This window comes from Panthera tigris, chromosome D3 (genome assembly GCF_018350195.1).
Source record: "Panthera tigris isolate Pti1 chromosome D3, P.tigris_Pti1_mat1.1, whole genome shotgun sequence".
NCBI lineage: Eukaryota > Metazoa > Chordata > Mammalia > Carnivora > Felidae > Panthera > Panthera tigris.
In genome coordinates, this window is record NC_056671.1 from 40,889,430 (window position 1) to 40,914,177 (window position 24,748).

General features: G+C 38.2%; 1 protein-coding gene across 2 annotated transcripts in view; it reads left to right on the forward strand.

Moving 5' to 3' along the window:
• Positions 1–24,748, forward strand: part of LPIN2 (lipin 2) — an 82,835-nt gene that overhangs the window by 25,882 nt on the left and 32,205 nt on the right. For both annotated transcript variants that reach the window (XM_042962955.1, XM_007089493.3), the window contains exon 2: positions 17,597–17,797. In XM_042962955.1, the coding sequence (XP_042818889.1) occupies positions 17,606–17,797 (192 nt within the window). In that variant the 5' untranslated portion in view covers positions 17,597–17,605. The remainder of the gene's footprint in view (positions 1–17,596; positions 17,798–24,748) is intronic.

Sequence of the window (24,748 nt, forward strand, 5' to 3'; positions counted from 1 at the left end):
CTAACATTTTGTTGCTCAGATTGTCCTAGCTTTAACCTTTGGGAGCTCTTTTCACGTTAGCTCCTGTGTTCCTTTAACATATCCCTGTTCTCTTGATTTTGAGCACTTTCCTACTTTTCTGGCACTGTTAGATGCTCCAGCATCAACTTGTATTTTTCCCTGTCTCCAGCCCTGGGATCAGTTACTTCTTCAAGGAGCCATGGTTGTTTTTATTGGAAGAATGGTATTTATACATCAAGATCTGGGCTCTAGGTGTGTTGGTTGCTTGTAATGGTATCCTTGATTCCAGATCCTCTTAACAGAGAAAGCTAGCATGTTAAATATGTATTCTAGTCCAGGCATAAGCACATCTATATTTGTGCATCTGTCCATGGAGACTTCCAATTCTAGTCCAATACTACAGTGTTCATTTTAGCCTTCCTTCTAGGAAATTGTAGTTTTAGAAGCTTCCCAAGTGTTTATAATTAATCTTACTTGAGGATTGATGGCTTTTGGATATGTAAGGTACATTGTGTACCCAAAGGCTGTTGTGGCCTTGTTAAGTAGTCTTTCTTGATGAATACTCTTTGTTGTTGAATCATCATTATTTTCCATTCTTAGGTTAGTCATCATTTCTTACACTGAAAATAATTTTTATGTCACTCCTAGCCCTTGTAACTAAGGGAACCCAGCCAGCTAGGAGAAAAAGTCCCCAGTTTTTTATAGAGGAGTAGAAACCAGTCTCATGGCCAGCATTTTTACAAAAATTTGTCAGAGAAATTGAGTGCACATGAGGGAATGTTTAGTGGTTTGAATACACAGGGAGGCCATGTGTATATTAGTATACACACAACCAACTCAAATGACAAAAAGTTTCACAGTTGCACTAAAGCCAAATTTATTTGAGTCCTTGAATTGCCTTCTTTTTTGATAAGGCTGCCTGCATTCTTTTTCTGAAGCACAGCATTCTTTCTAAAGCAGGCACTTGGTCCATCAGACTTGCTGAGAGTAAACCCTCCAGACTTGGGCTGTTGAGGATGTGTAGACTGTGAAGTTAGGACCTGCACGCCCTTGTTAAGTTAGTATTTAAAGTAGGTACAGTGACCTTCACATCCTACTGGAGTAATTCATCTGACATGTTTCTACCTGGACTTAACCAGGGTACCATATGATGGGATGGGGCTTGAGGGACTTTCAATCCAAGGAATTAACACAGATGGGACAAGTTTAAAATGTCTAATTCATCTGTGACACTAACTGAGGTTCTTTGGGGGGCATGAGAAGAAAATGAAATAAGTTTAACATGTGTTTCCTTAGACCTACAAACTACAGGAACATGTTTATTTGTTCCCAGTCTCACGGCTGTTATTTAACTGTAGAAGTCATGATGTCAATTCCTGATGTCTAAGTCACTGAGTAAAAAGAACTTCAAATAAAGTCATAATGTTTCAAAGGAAATTGTGTTCTACGAGTGTCTGGACTAAAGAGATAGTCATCACTGAAAATACAACATATGGTTTCCTTAGAAACCTGCTAAGATTGTGTGCCTTTCATATGTGAAAGTGAGCCAGTCAATTAGATTTTAGAGTTCCTTATGGTTACCAGTGGTCATCACCAAAACAGGTTAGCCACACAATTCTCTTGTCCTAGAAAGTTTAGGATGAGAATGTGTTCCTTAAAACATATATTTGTAACTGTAATATAATCATACCTTTAGGGCTCATCATAAAAAGCATAACATTTTTCATGTATGATAGCATGTGGAAGAATCATCATGGCTTTCTAAAAGCTACTTATGAAATTCCTATACATAGCTCTGAAAATTACATAAACTTATCAGCATTAGTGTTTTTAGAAGCTAATGGCCCCAGGATACAGTAAAAAGAGCCTGTGTGAGACAGACACACCTGAGCTTGTGTCTGTGCATCACCGAGTAACTGTTTGACTTTATGTAAGTTGATTATCTTCTCTGAGCCCCAATTTTCTTGCTAGTATAATGCATGTGATATTTACCTCACTTAATTGTGAGGATTAAATGAGAGGAGGTATATGAAATGGCATTTGGAAGGGATAAATGTTAGTGCCCTCTTCTCTTTTTTCCCCCATCACCTCCCCATGGCAAATACTAGGAGGAATATGGAGTAAAATCTGAATTGTTGGTTTTTTCAAGCATATGCATAGCCTAAAAGTTAGTGTGAGTAAGTAGTTTGAATTTTCACCAGTGTTAAGTGAATCTTTATTTTAAGCAACTCCCACATGTGAAACTCTAAGTCCATAAAACAATCAAATTATTCCCACTTTGTAAAATAATTTAAAGAATGATTTTATTTTAATAGCAAACTCCTCTGAGTACACTGAAGATACCTTAAAAACAGTAGCTGCAAAATCACCCTTGCAAAATATATCTAACGCAGTCTCACTCCTAAGTTATTTACCCAAATGAAATGAAATTATGTTCACACAAAAGCCTGTACACAAACATTTTTGATGGCTTTGTTTGTAATCAGCAAACACTGGAAACAACCCAGATGTCTTTCAGCTGGTAGATGGATAAACAAACTTTGGAACATCCATACAGTAGAATACTCAGTACTTAACACCAGGGGACAAACTGTGGATACCTGCAACAATAATGATTAATCTCAAATGCATTATGTTAAGTGAAAGAAGCCATATTCAGAGGGCTACTGTATGGTTTCATTTATGTGACATTTTAGAAAAGGTAAAGATTATAGAGACAGAAAACCAGATCAGGGGTTAGCATGGGGATTGGATAAAGTATTGACTTGCAAAGGGGCATGGGGCATTTTGGGAAACTACCTAGTTGTGTATTTTGATTGTGGTGGTTATTACATGATTGCATGGTTAAAACTGTACACTAGAAAAGGCTTAATTTTACTTTATGTAAAATACACCTTTATTTTTTTTGAAAAAATTTATTTTTAATAGTTCAAGGTGTAGCTATTTAAAATTTTAAAGTTGCATTTCATAGCTGACTTCATATGAACATTTAGCTAGAAGTTTTTATATGCCGATAGGCAGAACCATTAGAGTAAGGTTGACTAAGTAATAATTTAATGTCTTTCATGATTATCCACTGAATCTTAAACTCATTACATTTCCTAATGATTTTACTTCTGTGTTTCTCTCTCGTCTCTGGTCAGGTTAAATGTTACCTGTAACATAATCTGTCACCTCATGTTACAAATAGATTAGAACTGGGCATATTTTAGCCATGACAGGAAAAAATAACTAAATTATCAGAAATTGCCTTTGTTTCAAGGCAGTATTCTGTAATTTGGGAAATGAAGGGAGAAGAAGAAATACAAGAACAAGAACCATTAAGTTTTACAGAGCTGCAATAGTTTGAAACGAGTTTGGTCACAGGAGTGATGTGGCATTTGGGGCAAGGTTATTAGAGCCCACTTTTCCTTAGTGTGCTGCTCGCTACTTTAGGATCTACTCAAGGAACACCTATTTTATTACATATAGTGAAATCTAAAGATATGTGTAAAAATGAACATTTAATTTTTTTTTTGCTCTGCATCAATTACATTGTTAAAGTATTTTTTTACAGTGCTGAACATTAGGGAAAAGAAACTGTTGCTACCAGCTGTTTACCTTGAAGGCTGTGCCTTATAGAATTGTAATTTTGGGCATTTTCATGTAAGTTAAAACTTGCTCGTAGGAGATGATCACCTGAGTCTGTTCCATTTCATGCTGTTTTCTGTAATGGTCTTTGGTCACAGTATGATCTTTGTCACTTGCAGCCTTACCTCTGCCTCAGCTGACTTCACCACACTGACTTCCCCTGACAGACCAGTGAGCGGTCCCTTCTTCTACAAGTTGCTGTAGAGCTGCTCAGCGTTCTTCAGAGCAGTTTGCATGGATGTCATTTGTTCTCACAGGGATATTTTTAGATTTACCCGTGGGAGGTGGGTGTTGTTCTTAATTGTCACTCACATACAGTAGATTTATGCAGGTTTTTTCTGTGAAGTCTAAACCAGCATCTGCAGGAAAGCATTGGTTTCAGAATATCTGAGCATCACTTTTGAAACATTGGGTTGGTCCCTGCTATTCTTGGCATTTTTCTTAATGTGTGGCTATGTGTATATATACATATATCTTCATTTACATCTTGAATTTCTCTCATGTTGGTTACAATACAAGACATGGTGTATATTTCTCCCTCTCCTTGCTGATTCTATTCACTAGATCTTGTATTCATCGATTCATACACATTCATCTCAAAATACTCATTAAGAACCTCCCTTTGTTAAGCACTGTGCCAGGCTTTGGGGAGACAGTGAAGCACACAAGAAGCAGCATACATACTTTTACTTTCTTTGTCAGAACTTAGAGTTTGGAGGTGCATAAGCATAATGACTGAAGTGTGGTGAGTGCTTATGTGCTGCAGTAGGGAAAGGGCAGGGCAGGGCAGCCACAAACCCCTTCTTGCCACCTGCTGCTTTCTTCTCAGCCCTTGAGCCCATGCCTCTACCTCCCCCCACCCCCATTTCTTTCTCATCTTTTGCATTGTGCTCTGTGTGTTCACAGTCTGTTGTGGGCACACTTTATTTGTTCTCATCTCCTCTTCATCCACGAAGACTAAAACCTTGTTCCTCTTATAAAATATTAGATCAACAGCCAACAGTGGTAGTTGGATAGATTGAGAAGAAAACTTAGGTTGGATTACGGAGGATTGGCCTGAAAATTATTAGGTCAGTGACTGGGGGTACAAAGTGGGGAATTGATGGTTTTTGAAGATGAAATAGGTGACATAGTCTTTCTTCAAGTGTACCTGCTGAAAAGCTAAAGCAAATACTTGTGTAAAATTTTGGTCCACCACTAGGGAAAAAAAAGTATATTGCTGTGGTGGCCAAGTGTCTTCCCTTTTTTCAACCTTACTCAGCCCAAGATAATTGTTCATCTACTTTGTAGATAGTGAGTATGGTGAAATCATAGAGAAGTGAGCCCAGTAAGCAGAAATCTCGGCTTCCAAACTTCCTTAAAGAGACTATGTTGTGACATATTTGAAATCTGAATTCATCAACTCACCAGCCAAGTTTAAGGCCAGCCTCACGCTTTTTCACTTAAAAAAAAAAAAAAAAAAAACCACAGAAACAAGAAAACAAAAGCAAATTGTCAAATCTCTCTGTTGTACATAAGAAATTAACATTGTGTGTTTATATTTAAAAAAAGTCTGAGCTCAGGGGAGGAAGGCTTTCACTCATTTTCTCAGGGTGTTTTGGCTGGGTTGGGGGGATGGGAGGGGTGTTGTAGAGAGTTCCAGGTGGCTTTATCAGGTCAGAATCAGTATCAGCTTATCTGTATATAACTACTGTGTTGGTAAATATCAGAATTGGACACTAAGCCAGGCAAACAAAGAAACTTCTAACCATTCATCAGTCAGAGAAATGATGAGAGAGCAAGGACTGGGGCTATGTGGCATCTCAGTGTCTTCAGCTGGTGGGCCTTCTGGATTGTTGCTCAAGTAGCTCAGCTAGTTTCTTACTTTGGCTCTCCATACATACCTCAAGAATATCTGTTTGGGTCAGATGTCTCCCCACCCCACTGTCAGCTGTGCCAAGGCCTAAGCCCCAAAGTACAGATTTACTTTGTAAATCTACTAGGAATTTACCCCTTTGTTTGGGGGGGGGGATCTCTGAGAGACAAAATCATTGTGATCCACGGGGCCTTATTGTTATGCTCTGAGCTAGCCATTGCATCTTGTATCTGTTCAAATTCCAAAACAGGAATATTGGGTCAGAAAATTCTCTCTTCAGGGGCACCTGGGTGGCTCAATTGTTTAAACCTCCAGTTCTTGATTTTGGCTCAGGTCATGATGTCACAATTGTGAGATTGAGCCCCACATTGGACCCCACACTGAGCATGGAGCCTGCTTAGGATTCTCTTTCTCTCTCTGTCTCTCTCAAAATAAATAAATAAATACATATATTTTAAAGAAAAGTCCTTCTTTGGACACAAATGGAAGAGCATTCCATGTTCATGGATTGGGAGAACAAACATTGTTAAAATGTCTTTACTACCCAAAACAATCTACACATTTGATGCAATCCCGATCAGAGTACCACTGGCATTTTTCACAGAGCTAGAACAGTCCTAAAATTTGTATGGAACCACAAAAGACCCCAAATAGCCAAAGCAATCCCAAAAAAGAAAAATGCAACTGGAGGCATCACAATTCTGGATTTCCATCTATATTTCAAGACAGTATGGTATTGGCACAACAGCAGACACATAGATCAATGGAAAAGAATAGAAAACCCAGAAATAGACCCACAACTATATATGATCAACTAATCTTCAACAAAGCTGGAAAGAAGATCCAATGGAAAAAAGACAGTCTCTTCAACAAATGGTGTTGGGAAACCTGGACAACAACATGCAGAAGAATGAAACTGGACCATTTTCTTACATCATACCCCAAAATAAATTCAAAATGGATGAAAGACCTACACGTGATAAAGGACACTATCAAAATCCTAGAAGAGAACCCAGGCAGCAACCTCTTTGACCTTGGCCAGAGAAAATTCTTACTAGACATGTTGCCAAAGGCAAGGGGCAAAAAAGCAAAAATAAACTATTGAGACTCCATCAAGATAAAAAATAAGATATCTTCATCAAAATAAAAAGCACAGGGAAGGAAACAATCAACAAAACTAAAAGGCAGCCTACAGAATGGGAGAAGATATATGTGGTAAAGGGTTAGTATCCAATATCTGTAAAGAACTTCAGACTCAACACCCAAAAAAACACATAATTCTTAAGAAATGTACAAAAGACCTGAATAGATGCTTTTCCAAAGACCTCCAGATGGCTAACACACATGAAAAGATACTCACCATCACTTATCATCAGGGGAATACAAATCAAAACCACGATGAGAAATCATCTCACACCTGTTAGAATGGCTAAAATTAACAACACAGGGAACAACAGGTGTTGGGGAGGATGCAGAGAAAGGGGAACCCTCTTACACTGTTGGTGTGAGTGCAAGCTGGTACAGCCACTCTGGAGAACAGTATGGAAGTTTCTTGAAAAGTCAAAAATAGAATTACCCTATGATCCAGCAATCGCACTACTGGGTATTTACCCAAAGGATACAAAAATACAGATTCAAAGGGGTACATGCATCCTGATGTTTATAGCAGCATTAGCAACAGTAGCCAAACTATGGAGAGAGCCCAAATGTCCATCGACTGATAATGGATAAAGAAGATCTCTCTCTCACACACACACACACACACACACACACACACACACACACAGGAATATTAGCCATCAAAAAGAATGAAATCTTGCCATTTGCAATGATGTGGATGGAACTAGAGTGTATTAGGCTAAGCGAAATAAATCAGAGAAAGACAAATACCATATGATTTCACTCATATGTGGAATTTAAGAAACAAAACAGATGAACATATAGGAGGAGGGAAAGAGAGGGGAACAAACTGTAAGAGACTCTTAAAGATAGAGAACAAAGAGGATTGATGGAAGTGGGTGGGGGGGTGGCCTAGATGGGTGATGTGTATTAAGGAGGCCACTTATGAGCACTTGGTATTGTATGTAAGTGACGAATCACTGAATTCTACTCCTGAAACCAATACTGCACTGTATGATAACTAGAATTTAAATAAAAATGTGAAAAGAAAAAAAAAATCCCCTCTTCTCACCTGTCTATCCTAATGGTTGTTTTTGAATTGTGTGGGTTGTACTTAGGGAACGAACCCCTAAGGAGAGCAGTCTTCCCAGATCAGAATTTTTATAAATGAGGGGTGCCTGGCTGGCTCAGTCAGTAGAGCATATGTCTCTTGATCTCAGGGTCACGAGTTCGAGCCCCATATTGGGTGTAGAGATTACTTAAAATCTAACAACAACAACAACAACAACAAAGTTGTAAATGAGTTTTTGACACAACCGCTGTCAGTCCTAGAATTCAAGTCTTATAAAATGATCAGGCCAGCTATTTGTTTCTTAAAATGTATGGAATTCATGGTGCTTGGGTTGCTCAGTTGTTTGGATGTCCGACTTCAGCTCAGGTCATAATCTCATGATTTGTGAGTTCGAGCTCTGCATCGGACTCTGTGTTGACAGCTCAGAGCCTGGACCCTGCTTTGGATTCTGTGTCTCCCTCCCTCTCTGCCCCTCCCCCACTTGCATTCTGTGTCTCTCAAAAATACACAGTAAAAAAATAAAATATGAAATTCAAGGTCTATTAAGTTTGGATAACAGGTCAAGGTAATAAGATATGGTTAAAGGACAGGATACATACGTTAGCCCATAGCAACTCGGTTTTCTCAAGCTGAATCAGGACTGGGAAAAGAAAGTTCATGCAGTAGAGACTGAGTTCCCAAACATGAATACCTGTCAGAATTGTAAATAACCAATCCTTAAGACCCCATTTCTAGTTTTTTGTGTTTAGATTGGGGGTCTGGGAATCTACACTCTTAAGCATCAAAACTTGATTCTGTTATGATCAGAGATCTATCTAGTCTTTGGAAATACTAACCTACACTGTGGTCCTTCTCAGTTTTCTTCACTTAGAGGAAAAAAAGTTGCTTAGACATAAAAAGGCCTTTGTGCCTTCAAACAGTGGAGTTGATATAAAAAATAGGGTTACTCTTTAGAAAGACAGCTCAATCTACTGGTACTGGTTAGAAAACTAGATCCTCCAAAGAACACCGCATCCTGGCTAAGTCTGTCTCTCAGGAAGGAATCTTTTGAGTTCAGATATCAGCTCAAATATTTCTAGAACTTTCCTGTACATCTTCTCTGAAGAAAGATGCAAGACAATACTCAAGGCTTTAAGCCTTCTTGTATTTTATTACAGACTGATTTTGGAGGTAGCAAAAGTAGGCATGGAATGTTATCATAGGATCTCTTGCTTTTACAAAGAGCGATCCTTCCGTAACCTGGCTCATCTTTATAATCAGTTATTAAACTTCAAAAAAAAATTCAAGAAAATTTGCCTTTTGAAAAACTGTTATGGATGATTTTCATATACACAAAATTTTGAACCAATGCAATAAGTGAAAATTCTTGAAGTTCAGCCTTAATAGGAAGTTCCCCACCAAATCTGCCCTTTTTATTTCCATATTTAAGTTCCATATTTCAGCAGTATTTACTGAATCCCAACTACATGCCAGATGTAGCTCTGTCTAGAAATTGTGGCATGATCCTAGCCAGCTGTTTCCCTTCCCTTAGCATCGCCTTGGGTCTGTCACAGGTCCTACTGATTCTTCTCTGCACTTCTTCTGCCTTTAGAGCTGTGCCATCTCTTACTTGAATTGTTTGTACATTATTCAGGAATTTTGCTGGAAGACCCTGGGTTTTAGTTTACACATTCTGTACATGGGGACTAAATGGTCATAGACACATTGGAGAGCCCTGTTCCAACTGCCACGCTGTTCTGCAGGACAGAAAGGGAGCTGCTTTGATCTTGAGGAGACTTGGAGCAGTAAAATTTGTGCAGCTATCGCGTTTCCTCGTGGACTTTGGTTTCAAGGAGATTAGATGGGCCTCAGTGGAGCCCTGGGGGTGAGGCCCTCTCCTTCACCGAGGGCAAGGGCTGTTCCTTGTGCTGCAGCTATTTCCTGTTTCTTATTTTATAAAGTGAGAGTCAAAAAGCAGCTAATTATAAAATAAAAATTAAATTAGCATTTTGCTGTCATGGGGGATAAAAAGCTGAGTGGTACAAAGTAAGACATTTATTTGAGTTTAAATGGCCAACGGATGGCTTTTCCAGGAAGACTGGTTATTTGTCAGGCTTAGTGTCAGTTGTCTGAGCTCACTCATAGATGACACTATTTTGAATAGTTTTCCGTTACATAGGTCTAGCTAAGTTGTAACCTCCTTTAGTTCTTTGTGATCCCCATAGTGTCTGCTAAGCACAGAGTAAATGTTTTAGAGACTGTCTTGACAGGATGTGGGCAAGTCCTCTGGGGGACTTTTCACCCCCTGACCTCCCAGACCAGGGAGAAGCTTGCAGCAGATGCTACTGTGTGTGTCATTGCTGTCTTTCATCTCCTACTTTCAAAGAGGCAAAGTTCTCAGCCAGTGGTGCCCTCCAGGCTTATGTTTGGCCACCTCTAAGAGACTCTGGAATTCATAGAGAGCTGTAGTCTTAAGTACAACTTGAGTTCAGCCTCAGGTCTCTTGTCCTCAGGGTTACCAGCTGATCTTGAGAGCCCCATGATTTTAAGCTACTGGTGGGAAATAGCAAGAAGGTTGGGACCACGAGTGCAGTAGAGCTGGTTTCTAGTGAATAGTAATGGAAAGTTAAATACCTTTTGTCTCAGTCTAAATGTAAAATGAATGAAAAATGTCTGCCTTGGGGCGCCTGGGTGGCTCAGTCGGTTAAGCATCCGACTTTGGCTCGGGCCATGCTCTCGAGGTTCATGAGTTCAATCCCCACATTGGGCTCTCTGTGCTGACAGACCAGCTCAGAGCCTGGAGCCTGCTTCGGATTCTGTCTCCCTCTCTCTCTGGCCCTCCCCTGCTCACACTCTGTCTCTCTCAAAAATAAACATTAAAAAAAAGTTTTATTTTTAAATAAAGGAAAATATCTGCCTTACTTAACCTAAATTCTCTTTTTGAAGATCAAATGAGGTATGTTTGAGAAAGTTCTTGAAAAATATTAAGTGCTACTCAAAGGCAGAATATAAGCTTTGGTGCGTGGAGGAGTTTGGTCTAGGAGCATAGGTGTAAGCCAGAACGTGTTCTGTCTGTTTACTGAAGTTTCTAGAAGTTTCTGTTCCCCCACAGCACACTCCTCACATCTGTGAGCAGAAGGTTAGAATGTTGAGGGCAAGTTCTTAGACAAAAGCAGTTCATCCCTGTCCATAAGCTCCAACCACACATGATCTCCCAGGAAGTCCACTTCCTAATCTTGAATTGTGGGTCTAGCAGGCAAGTTAGTAGTCAGTGCTACCTCTCATGACAGTGTGCAGAAAAGACTTGAAGGGCCAAGTAGTATTAAGTAAATAACATTCCAGGTTCTAAAAGCAACCCACTTGCAGCAAAAAATCTGGGGTGGGGGTGGGGTCTCATCAAGGCATTCAGATCAGTGCTTTAGAGCTTTTCTATCACTGAGACATGCAGTAAGGTTGTAGTGAGACTTGAGTTTGAATATTAGCTTCACCACTTACTGTGGTGACCTTGGACACTTTCGAACCTCAGTGTCCTCATATAAATGGGAATATTGATACCAAACTCCAGATACTTGTGAAAATTACATGAGATAATACACAGTTTTCCATAGCACTTGACACATGAGGGACATGTAACAACTGTAGTTGTGTTTGTTAGTAGCTGTACTTCTAACTAGTAATAATAGCATTGAATAGATATGAGGGTAAACTTAAACGTGTTTAGAATGTATCCATTTTTGTATTGATAACAATTTAGAAATTACAGTATTTTAATAAGTACCTATATCCCTTTTCTTTAGCAAAAATTGTTTTTGATTGAACATGTCACCTTTAAATGATTCTGAGCAGTTTTTATAGAAAGAAGATCTGTATTTGAACCTTGTTACTGATAGATTCCATTTATAAATCTCTACTACATATCATGATGGGTTGCTTTAGTTTCTTTGATGCTTAGGAAAAGCTACTAAGCAAATCTTTAAACTACCCATTTATTCCAGATACTAGTGTATGTTTACTTGTAAGTTTTTGATGAGAAAAATCTGATAGTGGGCACCTTCATGCATGAAGGACTAATTCAGTCTATTGAATTTTACACATAAAGAGCCATTTGGTTTCTAATAAGTATGTTAGTTAATTTCTGTCTTCCGACTCTTCCCATTTTTAGTTCACTGATCAGTAAGTACCTCCCTGTCTCGGGAGTTCCCAACATCTAACCCAGCCTATGGGAGCCAGTGCCTGGACCTAACCACACACTATACATTGTATACACTGTATATTAGTCAGGCCTATCTACACCACTGTGTCTAGTTTTGGATCTCCCATTTAAAGTAAGTTCTTTAGTTTGTCATAAAAGTGAAAGTAAACCCAGTCATTTTAGAAGAATGCTTAGCCCAGAATAGATGAGACCTATAGTTGTACAACAAACTCTTTGGTGTATAATGGTATTTAGAAGATTCATGGTGACTTCTAGTGGACATAATGGTAGGGCTGTCTGATATGGTTATCAACTTCTTGGTGAAAGGAATGAATCTTTGTCAACAGGAAGTACCCCAACATTGAAAAACAGTACGGCAATTATGTTGTTTAAGAGGATACTTGTCTTAGCTTGGGCTGCCATAAAGAATACCACAGACTGGGTGATCTGAACATTTATTTCTCACAATTTTGGAGGCTGGCAAGTCCAAGATAAGGTGCTGGCCAATTTAATTCCTAGTGAGGGTCCTCTTCGTGGCTTGCACACTTTCTCACTGTGTCCTCACATGGTAGGAGGAAAGAACATCATCTGTGGTGTTTTTCTTTCTCCTTATAAGAACATTAATCCCATTGTAGAGGCCCAACCCTCTTGACCTCATCTAAATCTAATTGTCTCCCAAAGGCCCCGCCTCCAAATACCTTCACTTGGGGGGTTAGGGCTTCAACATACAAATTTGAGGAGGAGACAGGTTCAGTCCATAACAATGCTTAACTGTTTTAAGCCTTAATTTTATTATCTTTAAAAATAGAAATAATATTTACTCATTCATAAGGTGGTTCTGAGATTATGTATACGCTTAGGAATTTGGTACATAGTAAGCTCTCAAAAAATTAGTTGCTGCTATTCTGATGATTAACTTTCCATATTTCAGGGGTGTGCTAGAAGCACTTTTGATATTTGTTGAAACACTGGGCTAGATAAATACTTTGAGTTCTAAGAATGCATTTTTATATTTTTTTCTGTGCTTGTGAGCCTGAAGATAGGGATGCTGCTCTATGAACATCCTTCAGTTCCACATTGCTCTGTGTGGTTATCTTTATGTCTGTCTGCTTTCTGATTATGTATTTACTCTGTCTTTGCTTTTTCTCTGAGTTTTTATCTCTTTCTGCATCCCTCTTAGTCTCTTTGTCCCTGTCCGTGAATTTATTTTCTCCTCTCTTTTTTTTCTCATCATTCACTATAAAATATGGTGAGTAATGTACAATGTATATTATTTTACTATATTTTTTAATCTTCATTTTATTTCAAAAGATAGTCTCTTCAATGAGGTGTATCCCTGACATGTGACTGGGTTACTTGATTGTCTTTCTGCCCTTGTTCAGAGTCCCACTTTCCCAGGCATTGACCAGGACAGGTGTCAGAGGACTGAATCTGTTCTCACTTGGCTTTATTATGGCTAGTGCTGAGCTGGACATGTAGGAATAAAGTTTTATGGTACTAGGTAATGCTTAAAGAAGAAGCTAGGGTTTTTTTTTTGGTTAAAAAAAATTTTTTTTTTAATGTTTACTTTTGAGAGAGACAGAGAGCAAGCAGGGGAGGGGCAAGAGAGAGGAAGACAGAGAATCTGAAGCAGGCTCCATCCAGCCTCCGAGCTGACAGCACAGAGTTGACATGGGGCTCGAACTCACAAACTCTGAGATCGTGACCTGAGCTGAAGTTTGATGCTTGACGACTGAGCCACCCAGGCGCCCCTGGATGAAACTGGTTAATATATCGCACATATAACAACCAGCTGCTTTTCCCCCAGACATAACCATGGGGCAGCCCCCTCTCCCAACCTAGTTGGAGTGCTCCTCCTAGCAGAGTTGTGCCCCTCATTCCCAGGGTGTAGTGAATGTTACAGCACCAGGCATCCCTTTACTTTTGTTTTACCAGCCTTTGTAATATAAACAATTGTTTTATATCTGCTAAGAAAAAAACCAATCATTTGATAGCCTGTATTTTTCTACATTTAGCAACTGGCATTTACACAATAGACTTTCTTGTATAACAGCACATCCTTTAACCATGGTAATTAAAATCATTTTGAATAGATGTAGTTACACTTAATTATGGATTCTGTGCTCTAGTTGATGTAAGCTTATTACACATTTAGTTTATAAGACTTGTTTTATGGCTGAATGAGGATGCTTAAAGTTATCATTTTTCAGTTTCTTTTAAGGAAAGGCCTATATAATTAGTTACGAAATTTTTAAAAATTTGTAACAAAGCTCATTTTTAAATGGCTACCAGTCAGTCAAGCAGTTATACAAAGATGGACTGCTTGGGTGCTGATTAATGTACATGCCATGACAAGCAAAAAGCATGTCGTGAGCATATATTACATATTATGAACATTCTGATGGACAGTTCTAGGTTGCTAAAAAATATCTGATAAAAGAGAGTGAAAATATGAACTATACAAGATTAAATTTTATTTCACCTTTGTTTTTGGAGACATTCCTAACATAAAAATTGTACACCATGACCCCAGAAATAAGGAACAAAAAGATGCTTATTCTCTTTTCCTCTAAGTGGTAGTGCTCTTTTATGAAACAAAATATAATGAGATATCTGAATCAAGCAAGTCAGCATATGAAAAGATGTTCAGTGTCATTAGCCATTAGGGAAATGCAGATTAAAACTAATATCACCTGTACCTGTCATCATGGTAAAATAAAAAAGTACCAAATGATGGCAAAGATGTAGAAAAATTACATTTCTCAGACATTGCCTGTGGGGGTGTATAATGGTACAGTGACTCTGGTGGCAGTGTCTTTGAAAACTAAGCACGCAGTTCTCATTGAACCCAGCAGTCACATCCCCGGGGGGGATGATTCTAGTCAATTCGAAAACTGATTTTCTTAAAATTTTTTTTAATGTTTATTTATTTTTGAGAGAGAGAGAGAGAGACAGAGCATGAGCGGGGGAGGGGCAGAGAGGGAGGGAGACACAGAATCGAAAGCAGGCTCCAGGGTCTGTCTGTCAGCACAGAGCCCGACGTGGGGCTCAAACAGATCATGACCTGAGCTGAAGTCGGACACTTAACTGACTGAGCCACCCAGGCGCCCTTGAAAATTGATTTTCACACAAAAACCTATACATGAGTGCTATGGTAATTTTAACTGTAATACTCAAAAACATGAAATCACTCAGGTGTTCCTCAACAGTTGAGTAATTAAACAAACTATGGTACCTCCGTATTATACAGTACTGCCTCACAATAAAAAGGAACAAACTGTTGATACATGCAACAACCTGGATGAGTCTCCATAGCAGTATAAGAGGGAAAAGGCAATGAATGACAAAAGGTTATATACCTAACTTTCTTAAAAAGGTCAAAAGTGACAGAAACGAAAAACAGAATTAATGGTCTCCAGGGATTAAGGAGAGAGTGAGGGAATTGGGTGTATGTGGCAATAGGACAGATCTTTAGGATGATGGAAATGTTCTCAATTTTAACTGAATCAGTGTTGGTACCCTGATTGTAATATTGCACTAGAATTTTGCAAGATGTTGGAGGAACCTGGCTTAAAGGATACATGGGATCTCTTTGTATTTCTTAAAATTGCATGCATGCATGCAGAACTATAGTTACTGCAAAACAAAAAAGATTAATTTTTAAAAATGAGATGTAATACGAATATTCTGATGAAACAGTATTTCCTCCCTACACACGTTTCTAATTTTTTTTTTTGTCTCATTTATTGATGGTTCATTTGATCCTTTATTCATTGAAGAAATAATTATTGGGCACTTGGTATATGCTTAATTTGGCCTTACCTAATGAATTATTCTAAAACCAAAATCAAAACTAACTTGCAACTATTTTATAAAGGATACTACCTTATTTATTAGTAAGTTTTGCAGCCAGTTTACATCCTCAGAGCCATCTCTTCTAGAGGTACATTTTGGGGCCTTTGTAACATTAGCTTTAAAATACTCAAATTTCCGGGGTAAAATTGTGGCTGTGCTCAGTAGTATAAAACTGATGGGTCTTGATTACACATTCATCTGTGTATAAGAGCAGAAAAAATGTCTGAGTGCAATCTGGGCACTGCTAGCAGGCACTCGCTCACCTGTGAGGAGTAGGGTGAGTTTCTCTGGAGGCACATGTCTTAGCACACCCCTAAGTTTTCCCACTGGAGTAGCATTCTTTCTCCCATTTCAGCTTTGGACTTCTCTCACAACATAGAATGTGATCTCTGGTAGCTTTTCTGCGCATGTAACTTCAAGCTTAAGGCACCTGAAAAGCTGGGGGTAAAGAGACAGATGTGTTTATGAGGAATGATCTGGAGAATAAATTGTCTTTTCTCTGGTTCAGTGAAAGTTGGCCTTTGGCTTAGCCAGAGCCACGGAGGATCTCTTGTTTGGTCTATGTCCCTCCTGTCCCCAGGCGAATGACTTGCTGAATTGTGCTTTGACATAATACTAGGGTTGTTGTTGTCTAATGAATGAAATGTGGTGGTATTTGATAAGTGGGGATGAAATTTGATAACGTTAGGACTAAAGAGCTATTTTTTTCTAATTAGTAAAAGAATTGAGGGGGATTCAAGGAGACTTCCCTGCTGGTCTTCATTGCATACTATATGGTAGGCGCCCCAACCTGTGGTCAGATAAAGCCAGCCCTAGCCTCAGCCACAGCGGATGTGGGGCAGAGGAAGCAAGCATTTCCTAGCGACCCTGCAGCCTGGGTCAGGTGCACATTCATGTCCATCTTTAACCTTTTCTGGAGGATCCTTTTATAGCATAGTGATCCCGATTTGACTAGTTAATTGTAGTTGACCAACAAGATTAAAACCCTTTTCTGTACTTTGAACTTAATAGAACATGAATGTATGTTCTAGTGAGTTGTGTTCAAGCACTGAGGGGATTTTTGATAAAAATAACGCTATAAATAGGTTAGACCCAGTCTAGCTCACCCAGAGTTTGTTTATTTAATCTAGCATGCCTCTGAACCATATTCAGTTTTTGTAGAGTTTTGTAGAAAATTCATCTCTCATTTAATTGTCTTCAGCAGAAACAGTGGACTTTCTGGTTCCTCCCAGATGTGATCCTTGGTCATTTTTTCTGCTTGGCTGCTGTGGCCAGAGTGGATGCAGTTGCCCCAGGTTCCTAGTGATCTTGGGCAAGAGGGCAGTGGTGGTAGTCTGGGTTCTTTGGTGGTTCTGTGCAGGTTCTAAATTTCAGAGGGACACCCCTACTGGCAGCTAGCAGAATCCATGATGATGGAAAAGGAAAGGGAACTTAGAATTTTACAGTTTGGCAATGTTGGGGAAGGAATTTGAGTTGGAGCAGGAAGCACAGACAGTACACAGATAATTAATATATTAGAATCATGATCAGCCCTACAAAAGAAAATCAAACCTGGCTCCTCTGAGGGAATGACAGTTAAATAGATGTCTACAGAATGAATGAATTAACCCAGCTGGGGTGAGGAGAGAAGTGAATTAGTGGCATGCCTCAGGCCCTGGCTGGGACAGCCTCTCATGATACAAAGGAGAACCATCTGATTTTGTCGTTGTGTGGAATTGTGTAAAAACAGTGGTAGCGTGAGACTAACTGGTTCAAGATCAGCACAGTTAACTATCTAATATGACATACAAATGCTCAATACACTTTTAATCACCACTGTTTTTTTCTCTGTCATTAGATCCACAGATTCAGTGTTACTGTCTCATCTATTTTTTTTTTCCCCTGTCTTTTGTAGTTTCAAACCATGAATTATGTGGGACAGCTGGCTGGGCAGGTGATTGTCACTGTGAAGGAACTCTACAAGGGCATTAACCAAGCTACTTTGTCTGGGTGCATCGATGTCATTGTGGTGCGACAGCAGGATGGCACCTATCAGTGTTCGCCTTTTCACGTTCGATTTGGGAAGCTGGGAGTCCTGAGATCCAAAGAGAAAGTGGTGAGTACAGGAGACAGCTTGTTCTCAAGGAGGGTGAAAGGTTAGATGGGAACAGAATAAGTTGTTCCTGTGTACCCTCTCTGGCTTTTTTTTTTTTTTTTTTTTTTTTTTTTTTAGGAAAACCTGTATAATGTTGAAGATAATCATATGAGAAGTCAGCCTTTATGTTTTATTTTGATGTTGCTGCTGAATTCATAAGCGCATAGAAAGTCTCTCCAAGGGGGAAAAAAAGCTGAAAATTATCTTGATAATCCCATTTGTTGCAGCTCAGAGGAGCAAAATAGAGAAACTGGAGTTGTAAATGGAGAATGTTAGGTGTATTTAGAAAAAGTTTCTTTACCTTATATACTATAAAATATTTAGAGCAGTGGCTTCATACCATTTATGAATGGAATAGACTGAGGTAATCAAGAATACATTACATTTGTTTAAGTAAAATTAATGCCAGTTTTCCTTGTTTTGAGAAAGCTGTTGAATCTTATTTGTATGTAAATTTTGTTAGTGATACCAGGACTTGTCTCCAGATCTTACTAAATGCAAACTCACATCATGGGCTTGTTGGCGTTTAGTTTTATTTCAGGGAAGGTTCATTTAGAAAGAAGATAATTTGTATTTTCCTTTTTCTTACATCCTCTCTCCTTCAAATATTGGAACAATGGTAAGACATGTTAGTATATTTGATGTCAATCAAGTTAGAAAATTGAGCTAGTAATAAAACTTTGCAGGTACATGGTAGTATTTTCCCCTTCTGCTCTTACCCCACATTATTTACCTAAACAATGGAGGGAGATTTTGTCAGGATTATAAAGCACAATGAAAGATCTACACCATTTTGGGTCACAGAACTAGGTGTTAGAGGACCACTGGCATAATTCGAATCATCTATTTTCAGATTTTGGCTATTTTGCATAGCTAATCTTATTCTTTAAAATAGAAATTTGTGTTTTAATTAAACTTAAGTTTTTTGGGGGATGGAAGAAAAGGCTTATGGGTTGCACACAACTATATATTCTCCCCACTTGCCCTCCCCCCCCCGCCCTCAAAACACACATCTTTTTTCCGAGGTGTTATAAATCAGTATTTCACTGGAGAGCCACCTTGCAGGATGGCAGGGTTTGTATGGTCGGCCTCTGTTCAGAGACACCCTTTGGAAACCAAAAGCAGTCGCAATTCACTTAGTAACTTGGAAACTTTGCCTTGCAAAACAGTGTTTAGCCACAGTTTAGCTTCTTGGAATTTTTTATTTCTAGCCAGTAACACTAACGTATAGTACTTTCAGTTTTTATCTGCTTTAGGAGAATCTGTACAAAATTGTTTATACGCTGAAATTTCCCATTAGTTGTGCAAGGATCTATTCAGGAAATGGCTTATATGGCACTTTTGTTTGTTTTTCTGTGATCTGGATTTTGATCAGTAGATTGGTTAAGTCTTTTGGCCTTTCAGAATGGAATCTTCAGGCTGATGTTATATGTAAGCATTTGTGTATCTATAAATGGTGACCGGACAGACAACATACCTCTTTCTACATGCTGTGTGCCTCTAATTAAGAAAGTACAAGTTCAGTACCAGGCTACCCAAATGACTGTATTCTATATCTTGTCAAACCCTTGGATTTTAATAGTCTGTCCATGAGACACAGGAAAAGAAAATTTCTTTTGCACTAGTACCCCTAGGAGCTCAAAGGATGTGTTTGAGCAGAAATTTGGCTCTTTGACTGAAACACAGCTTTCCTGCGACCGTAAAACCAGAACCATGTCTGCCTTGAGATACTCAGGCAGTTTGGATTAACTGTCTTATTTTAGGTCAGTTTGGACTAGGGAAAGCTACTCACTGATTTTACACTAAGACCCCAGTTATGGTGACACCTATAATGGTGGCACCTGGACTGGAAATCATAATCATCTTAAAGCTTCTGGTTAGGGAGATACCGTATAATAATTTTCCCACTGTCACTGGTATGTTTTTGTTTGATAGAACACCACTACTCCCAGTATATTTCATAACCCGAGTTGAATTTCAGAAGGTAAACCTGCAGTTGCTGTTTTTAAAATACTAATTTTGTTGATTTAACGCAAAACTAATGATTTGATTACTTATCAAAGTTAAATAATCCAGTGTATTAGACAGGAAGTTTCCATTGTGGGTGACAAAAATCCACCTCGCACTAGCTTAAGCAAAAAAAGGGAATTTATTGGCTTGCATAACTAATGTCCAGGAGCATTTGAATTAATCAGGTCTTTGAGGATGTTAACCAGAACCCTGTCTCTGCCCACCTCTCAGCTCTGCCTCCTTTTGTGTATGCTGTCTCTAATGCAAGATGGCCACAGTACCTCCTGGCTTATTTCCCATGAACTCAGCAACCCTAGGGGAAAGAGAGCTGCTTCTTCCCACAGAAGTATCAGTGTTTAATCTCCCTGTCAGACTTGAGTCACATGTACCTTGCAGACCAGTCACTATAGCTGGGGTGGAATGTACTGATTGGCTTGGCTTGGACAACAGCCCCATGAAGCCACGCCTGAAACTGTCTGAAATAGAGGATGAGGAGATCTCCAGAGGACACCACTGATATTCTTACCTGAAGAGTGGTTTGCCAAAACAAGTGTCTGCTATAGCAGGTATTTCTAAAAAGTAAATCAGTTCTATTTCAACATCTCAGTCATATATATTGAGCAAGATTAAGCCACAGTGTAGGAAGTAAGACTATGTAGATAGGAGTATTGTTTTAGATACCAGTTTATAAGGAGTAGTACATCAAAATGAGTACCCTCTTTAAAATAATCACCTTGGGAAGCATTTATTCCAATTTGGTGCCATCTCTCAAAATATTTCTTAATATTTTTGCTTTGTTACTTAAAGAGCTTCTGGCATATTCTTTTAGTACCCTTAGTATTGCCACAATTTGATGTTAGATTTAATTTGGGGGTAACCAAACTCCATTTAGAGGCAGAATAAGAGACTAGTCATATTGGAAAATGTCATATTTGATCACTAAAGTCAGACAGGCTATAAATGAAGGGTGAATTGTTTTAAGATGGTTTAAAACCAGACTGCATTCTGAAAGAGGCATTGTTCTATTTTCCCAGCTCCCTGGGGTAAATGGATAACCTACAAAGATGAAAATTTTGAAGGATACTAGTTTGAATCTGTTATGTTTTTTTATGAAAGGTAAAATAACTTTAATATTTAATTTGTGTGTAATTTAACTTAAATAATTTATACAACCACAAATCAATAAATGATTATTTCAGTTATTTTTATGTCCAACTTCTAGTTGAAAAAATGCAATTAAGTACTTAAGTCATCCTGAGAAACCTAAAATTTGGCATTATGGAGCAAATTTAGTTTTCCCAGTCCCCTTGCTCTTACAGTCTAGGAAAATATATCTATTTCTTTACTTCATCAGCCCTCATGGAACTTAGAAAACATTTTTCCTATGTAGAAGCTGCTGCTATTAGAGCTGCTTCGGAAATAGATGATTCTAGATGCTTATGTGACTTCAACCAGTTTATTATGAAACACATTTTAAACTTAACCTGAAAATAATATTTTTTTAGCCCAGGAATTTGTTGCACTACTTGGTTTTGGAAGCGTTAGATTCCATGTCCTACCCAGCTTTATTTAAGCCATAAATATTCACAGTAATCTAAAACATGAAGAACTTAGTTGGGAAATGAATTAATGTTTGTCCTGTGGAAACTTATTTTATGCACACTTTTCTTTTAAGAAGTAAAAGAGGGGCGGGGCGCCTGGGGGGCTCAGTCGGTTGGGTGTCTGACTTCAGCTCAGGTCATGATCTCACTGTTGGTGAGTTCGAGCCCTGCATAAGGCTCTGTGCTGACAGCTCAGAACCTGAAGCCTGCTTCAGATTCTGTGTCTCCCTCCCTCCCTCCCTCTCTCTCTCTCTGTGTTCCCCCCTGCTTGCGCTGTGTCTCTCTCTCAAAAATAAAAAAAGATTTTAAAAAAATTTAAAAAGTAGAAGAAAAATGAGTTTCTTACAAAATAATAATTTTGTTAACATTTCTTAAATAGGAATTTTCTTTTGCATAGGATTTTGTTATTTTGTATTTAATAGTTGCCTATTTTTCTCATTTTCTGTTATAATTGTTTTTCCTTTTTTAAGAGCTTTTTTTGTTTTGTAATTAACACAGTAACACATATTCAAAGGATATAATTTTAAAACTTTTACCATAGGTGCACTCATGAAAGCATCACTGTAGTCATGACATGGAACACTTAGCTGTCCTCAGTCTCTTCCAGTCTGTGACTGTTCTGAGTCAGTTTTTTAATGACATTAGCATATTTTTAACTCCTATATTTTAGATGTTTAACAAGTTGCAAATGTATTTTAAATAGTTTCTATATCTGTCACCCACTTCTTCCCCTACTGTTAACATTTTACATGACCGTGGTACAATTTATCAGAACTAGGCAGTTAACATTGGTATAATATTATTAACTAAAGACCTTACTCAGATTCACTATGGTCTTTTTGTCTATGATCCTATCCAGGATCCCACATTACTTTCATTCTATATTCTGTAACCATTCTGTCTTTCCTTACAACCTTGACTTTTGAGGAGGACAGAATGGTTATTATGTAGATTGTCCCTCAATTTGAGTTTGTCTGATGTTTTCTCATTTGGGGAAGAATAACACAGAGTGATAGTGTGCCCTTCTCAGTATATCATCTTAGGAGGCCCATCATGGTGCCGTATCTCATTATTGGTGATGTTAACTTTGATCCCTTGGTTAGTGGTGTCTACTAGGTTTCTCATCTAAAAATGTATTTGTGGGAAGAAACTTGGAGATTGTGCAAATATACTGTTTTTCATCGTACTTCCACCCATGGATTTTAGCATACGTTGATGAATTTTGCTTGCAGTAGTTATTACTGTGGTGTTTGCCAAATGATTTTCTGTTTTCCATCCTTTCTACTCCATTTACTAACTGAAATTCTGTATCAAAGAGCTATCCTTCTGTTTACTTATTCAATTATTTATTCAGATCAGTATGGACTTCTGAATATTAATTTTACTCTTTGGGTTATAATCCATTATTATCATTATGTAGTTGCTCAAATTGTCCCAGATTTGGCAATTAGTAGGTAGCTCCTTCAGGTTGAGTCCTTTTGATATGTTCCCATCATTTTTTGAGCACTTCCTTACTTTTTGGCACCATGAGCTATTTGACAAGAATCTACTTTACCTGCCTCAGCCCTGGAGTGTAATTATTTTGTTTCTCTGAGGAGCAGTGGTTCCTTTTATTAGAGAATCGTATCTAGAAACAAAGCATCTGGTCACTAGGTATGCTCATTACTGAGGTGTCATTGCCTCTAGGCCCTGTCAGCAGGCAGAGCTGGAAAATCTCTGTATGTAAATACGTGTACCTACATTTGTCTGTAAAAATTATGAGTTCACACTGATTCCTCTGATTCCAGTCCATCCCTAGAAGGTTCCTTCTCATCTCCTTATTTATAACTTCTTTTTCTGACAGTGAGAAACATGGCTCTTATTACCTACAATATGTTTACTTATTTGTTCAATCCTAAAATACACATAAAATAGTTTTAGAATTGTTACCCACATCTCTGTGATTTTTTTTAATTACTACAATATTTGTTTATAGTTCTTTTTGTCTTTAGTCTTAGAATATTTAGTTTTATTCCTTATCCCTTAGCGTGGTTATGTTACTAACAGGATTTTTATAATAAGCATTTTGACAACATATTTCAGTTAATGATCTTCACTGACCTGATGTGACCCAGCACTCAGTGTCAGAAGGGATAATTAATTGGTCCTCACTGGGAAAAACCCAATGGTTTTGCAAAGTTAAGTGCACTTAAATTGTGGACTACTCTATTTATATACGTATTACATTTTTCTGTACTTTCGTTTTTATGTCCCCTGAACCAGTCTAAAACTGGAGTTTACAAGTTTATCTGTAAGAGTTTCAAAAGTTGGTGTTCATTTATTATTATAAGATGTTTAAAAACATTTATTCACAGTCTACAGATGAACTACTACATTATTTTTAAGTGGTATTTAATATTATATATAAACAGTCCTTACTTTGCATGGTCGTATAGATCATTAAAATGACTGGGCAGATTTCAGCAGCATGGATGGAACTGGAAGGTATTATGCTGAGTGAAATAAGTCAGAGAAGGACAGATATCATATGTTTTCACTCATATGTGGATCTTGAGAAACTGAACAGAACACCATGGGAGAAGGGAAGGGGAAAAATTGTTACAGAGAGGGAGGGAGGCAAACCACAAGAGACTCTTAAATACAGAGAACAAACTAAGGGTGGATGGGGGTTGGAGAGAGGGAAAATGTGTGATGAGCATTGAGGAGGGAGGGCACTTGTTGGGATGAGCACTGGGTATTATATGTAAGCCAATTTGACAATAAATTCTATTCATAAAAAATATATACATAGAAAAAATGACTGGGCAAGTCAAAACCCAAAGCAAACTTAATAACTGAGAAAAATTAGGATTTTTCCATGAATTTTACAAATTTTTGTAAAAACTTTCTATTGTCAGTTAAAAATGTGTAAGAAAATGAAAAATAGTAAGTTGGTGTCTAGTACACTGCAATTTAAAACATTAGGAACATTGAGAACTAACATGTCTTCTTTGTAAAATAACTTAGCAAGATTAGTTGGTTTGAACAGTGCTTGCCTTCTTGATGTAAAACTTAGGATACCGAACAAGCATCTCTCGTCTTGGCAAATTTTCGTATGCTTTTCTGAATTTGGATCACCTTTCAGGTTTTCAGCTCTGAAACATTCAATGTCATGAAGTATGTCAGAGTTCCTTCAGTGTGGACACTTTTTGCCCACGTCACTTCCTCTGGGCCATCTTCATCCTTTTTGTCACAGCCACTCTGCTCCTCTGTGTGGATGAGCCTGCCTTCACCAGGTGCCTCTGGCTGCACATGTTGAGCC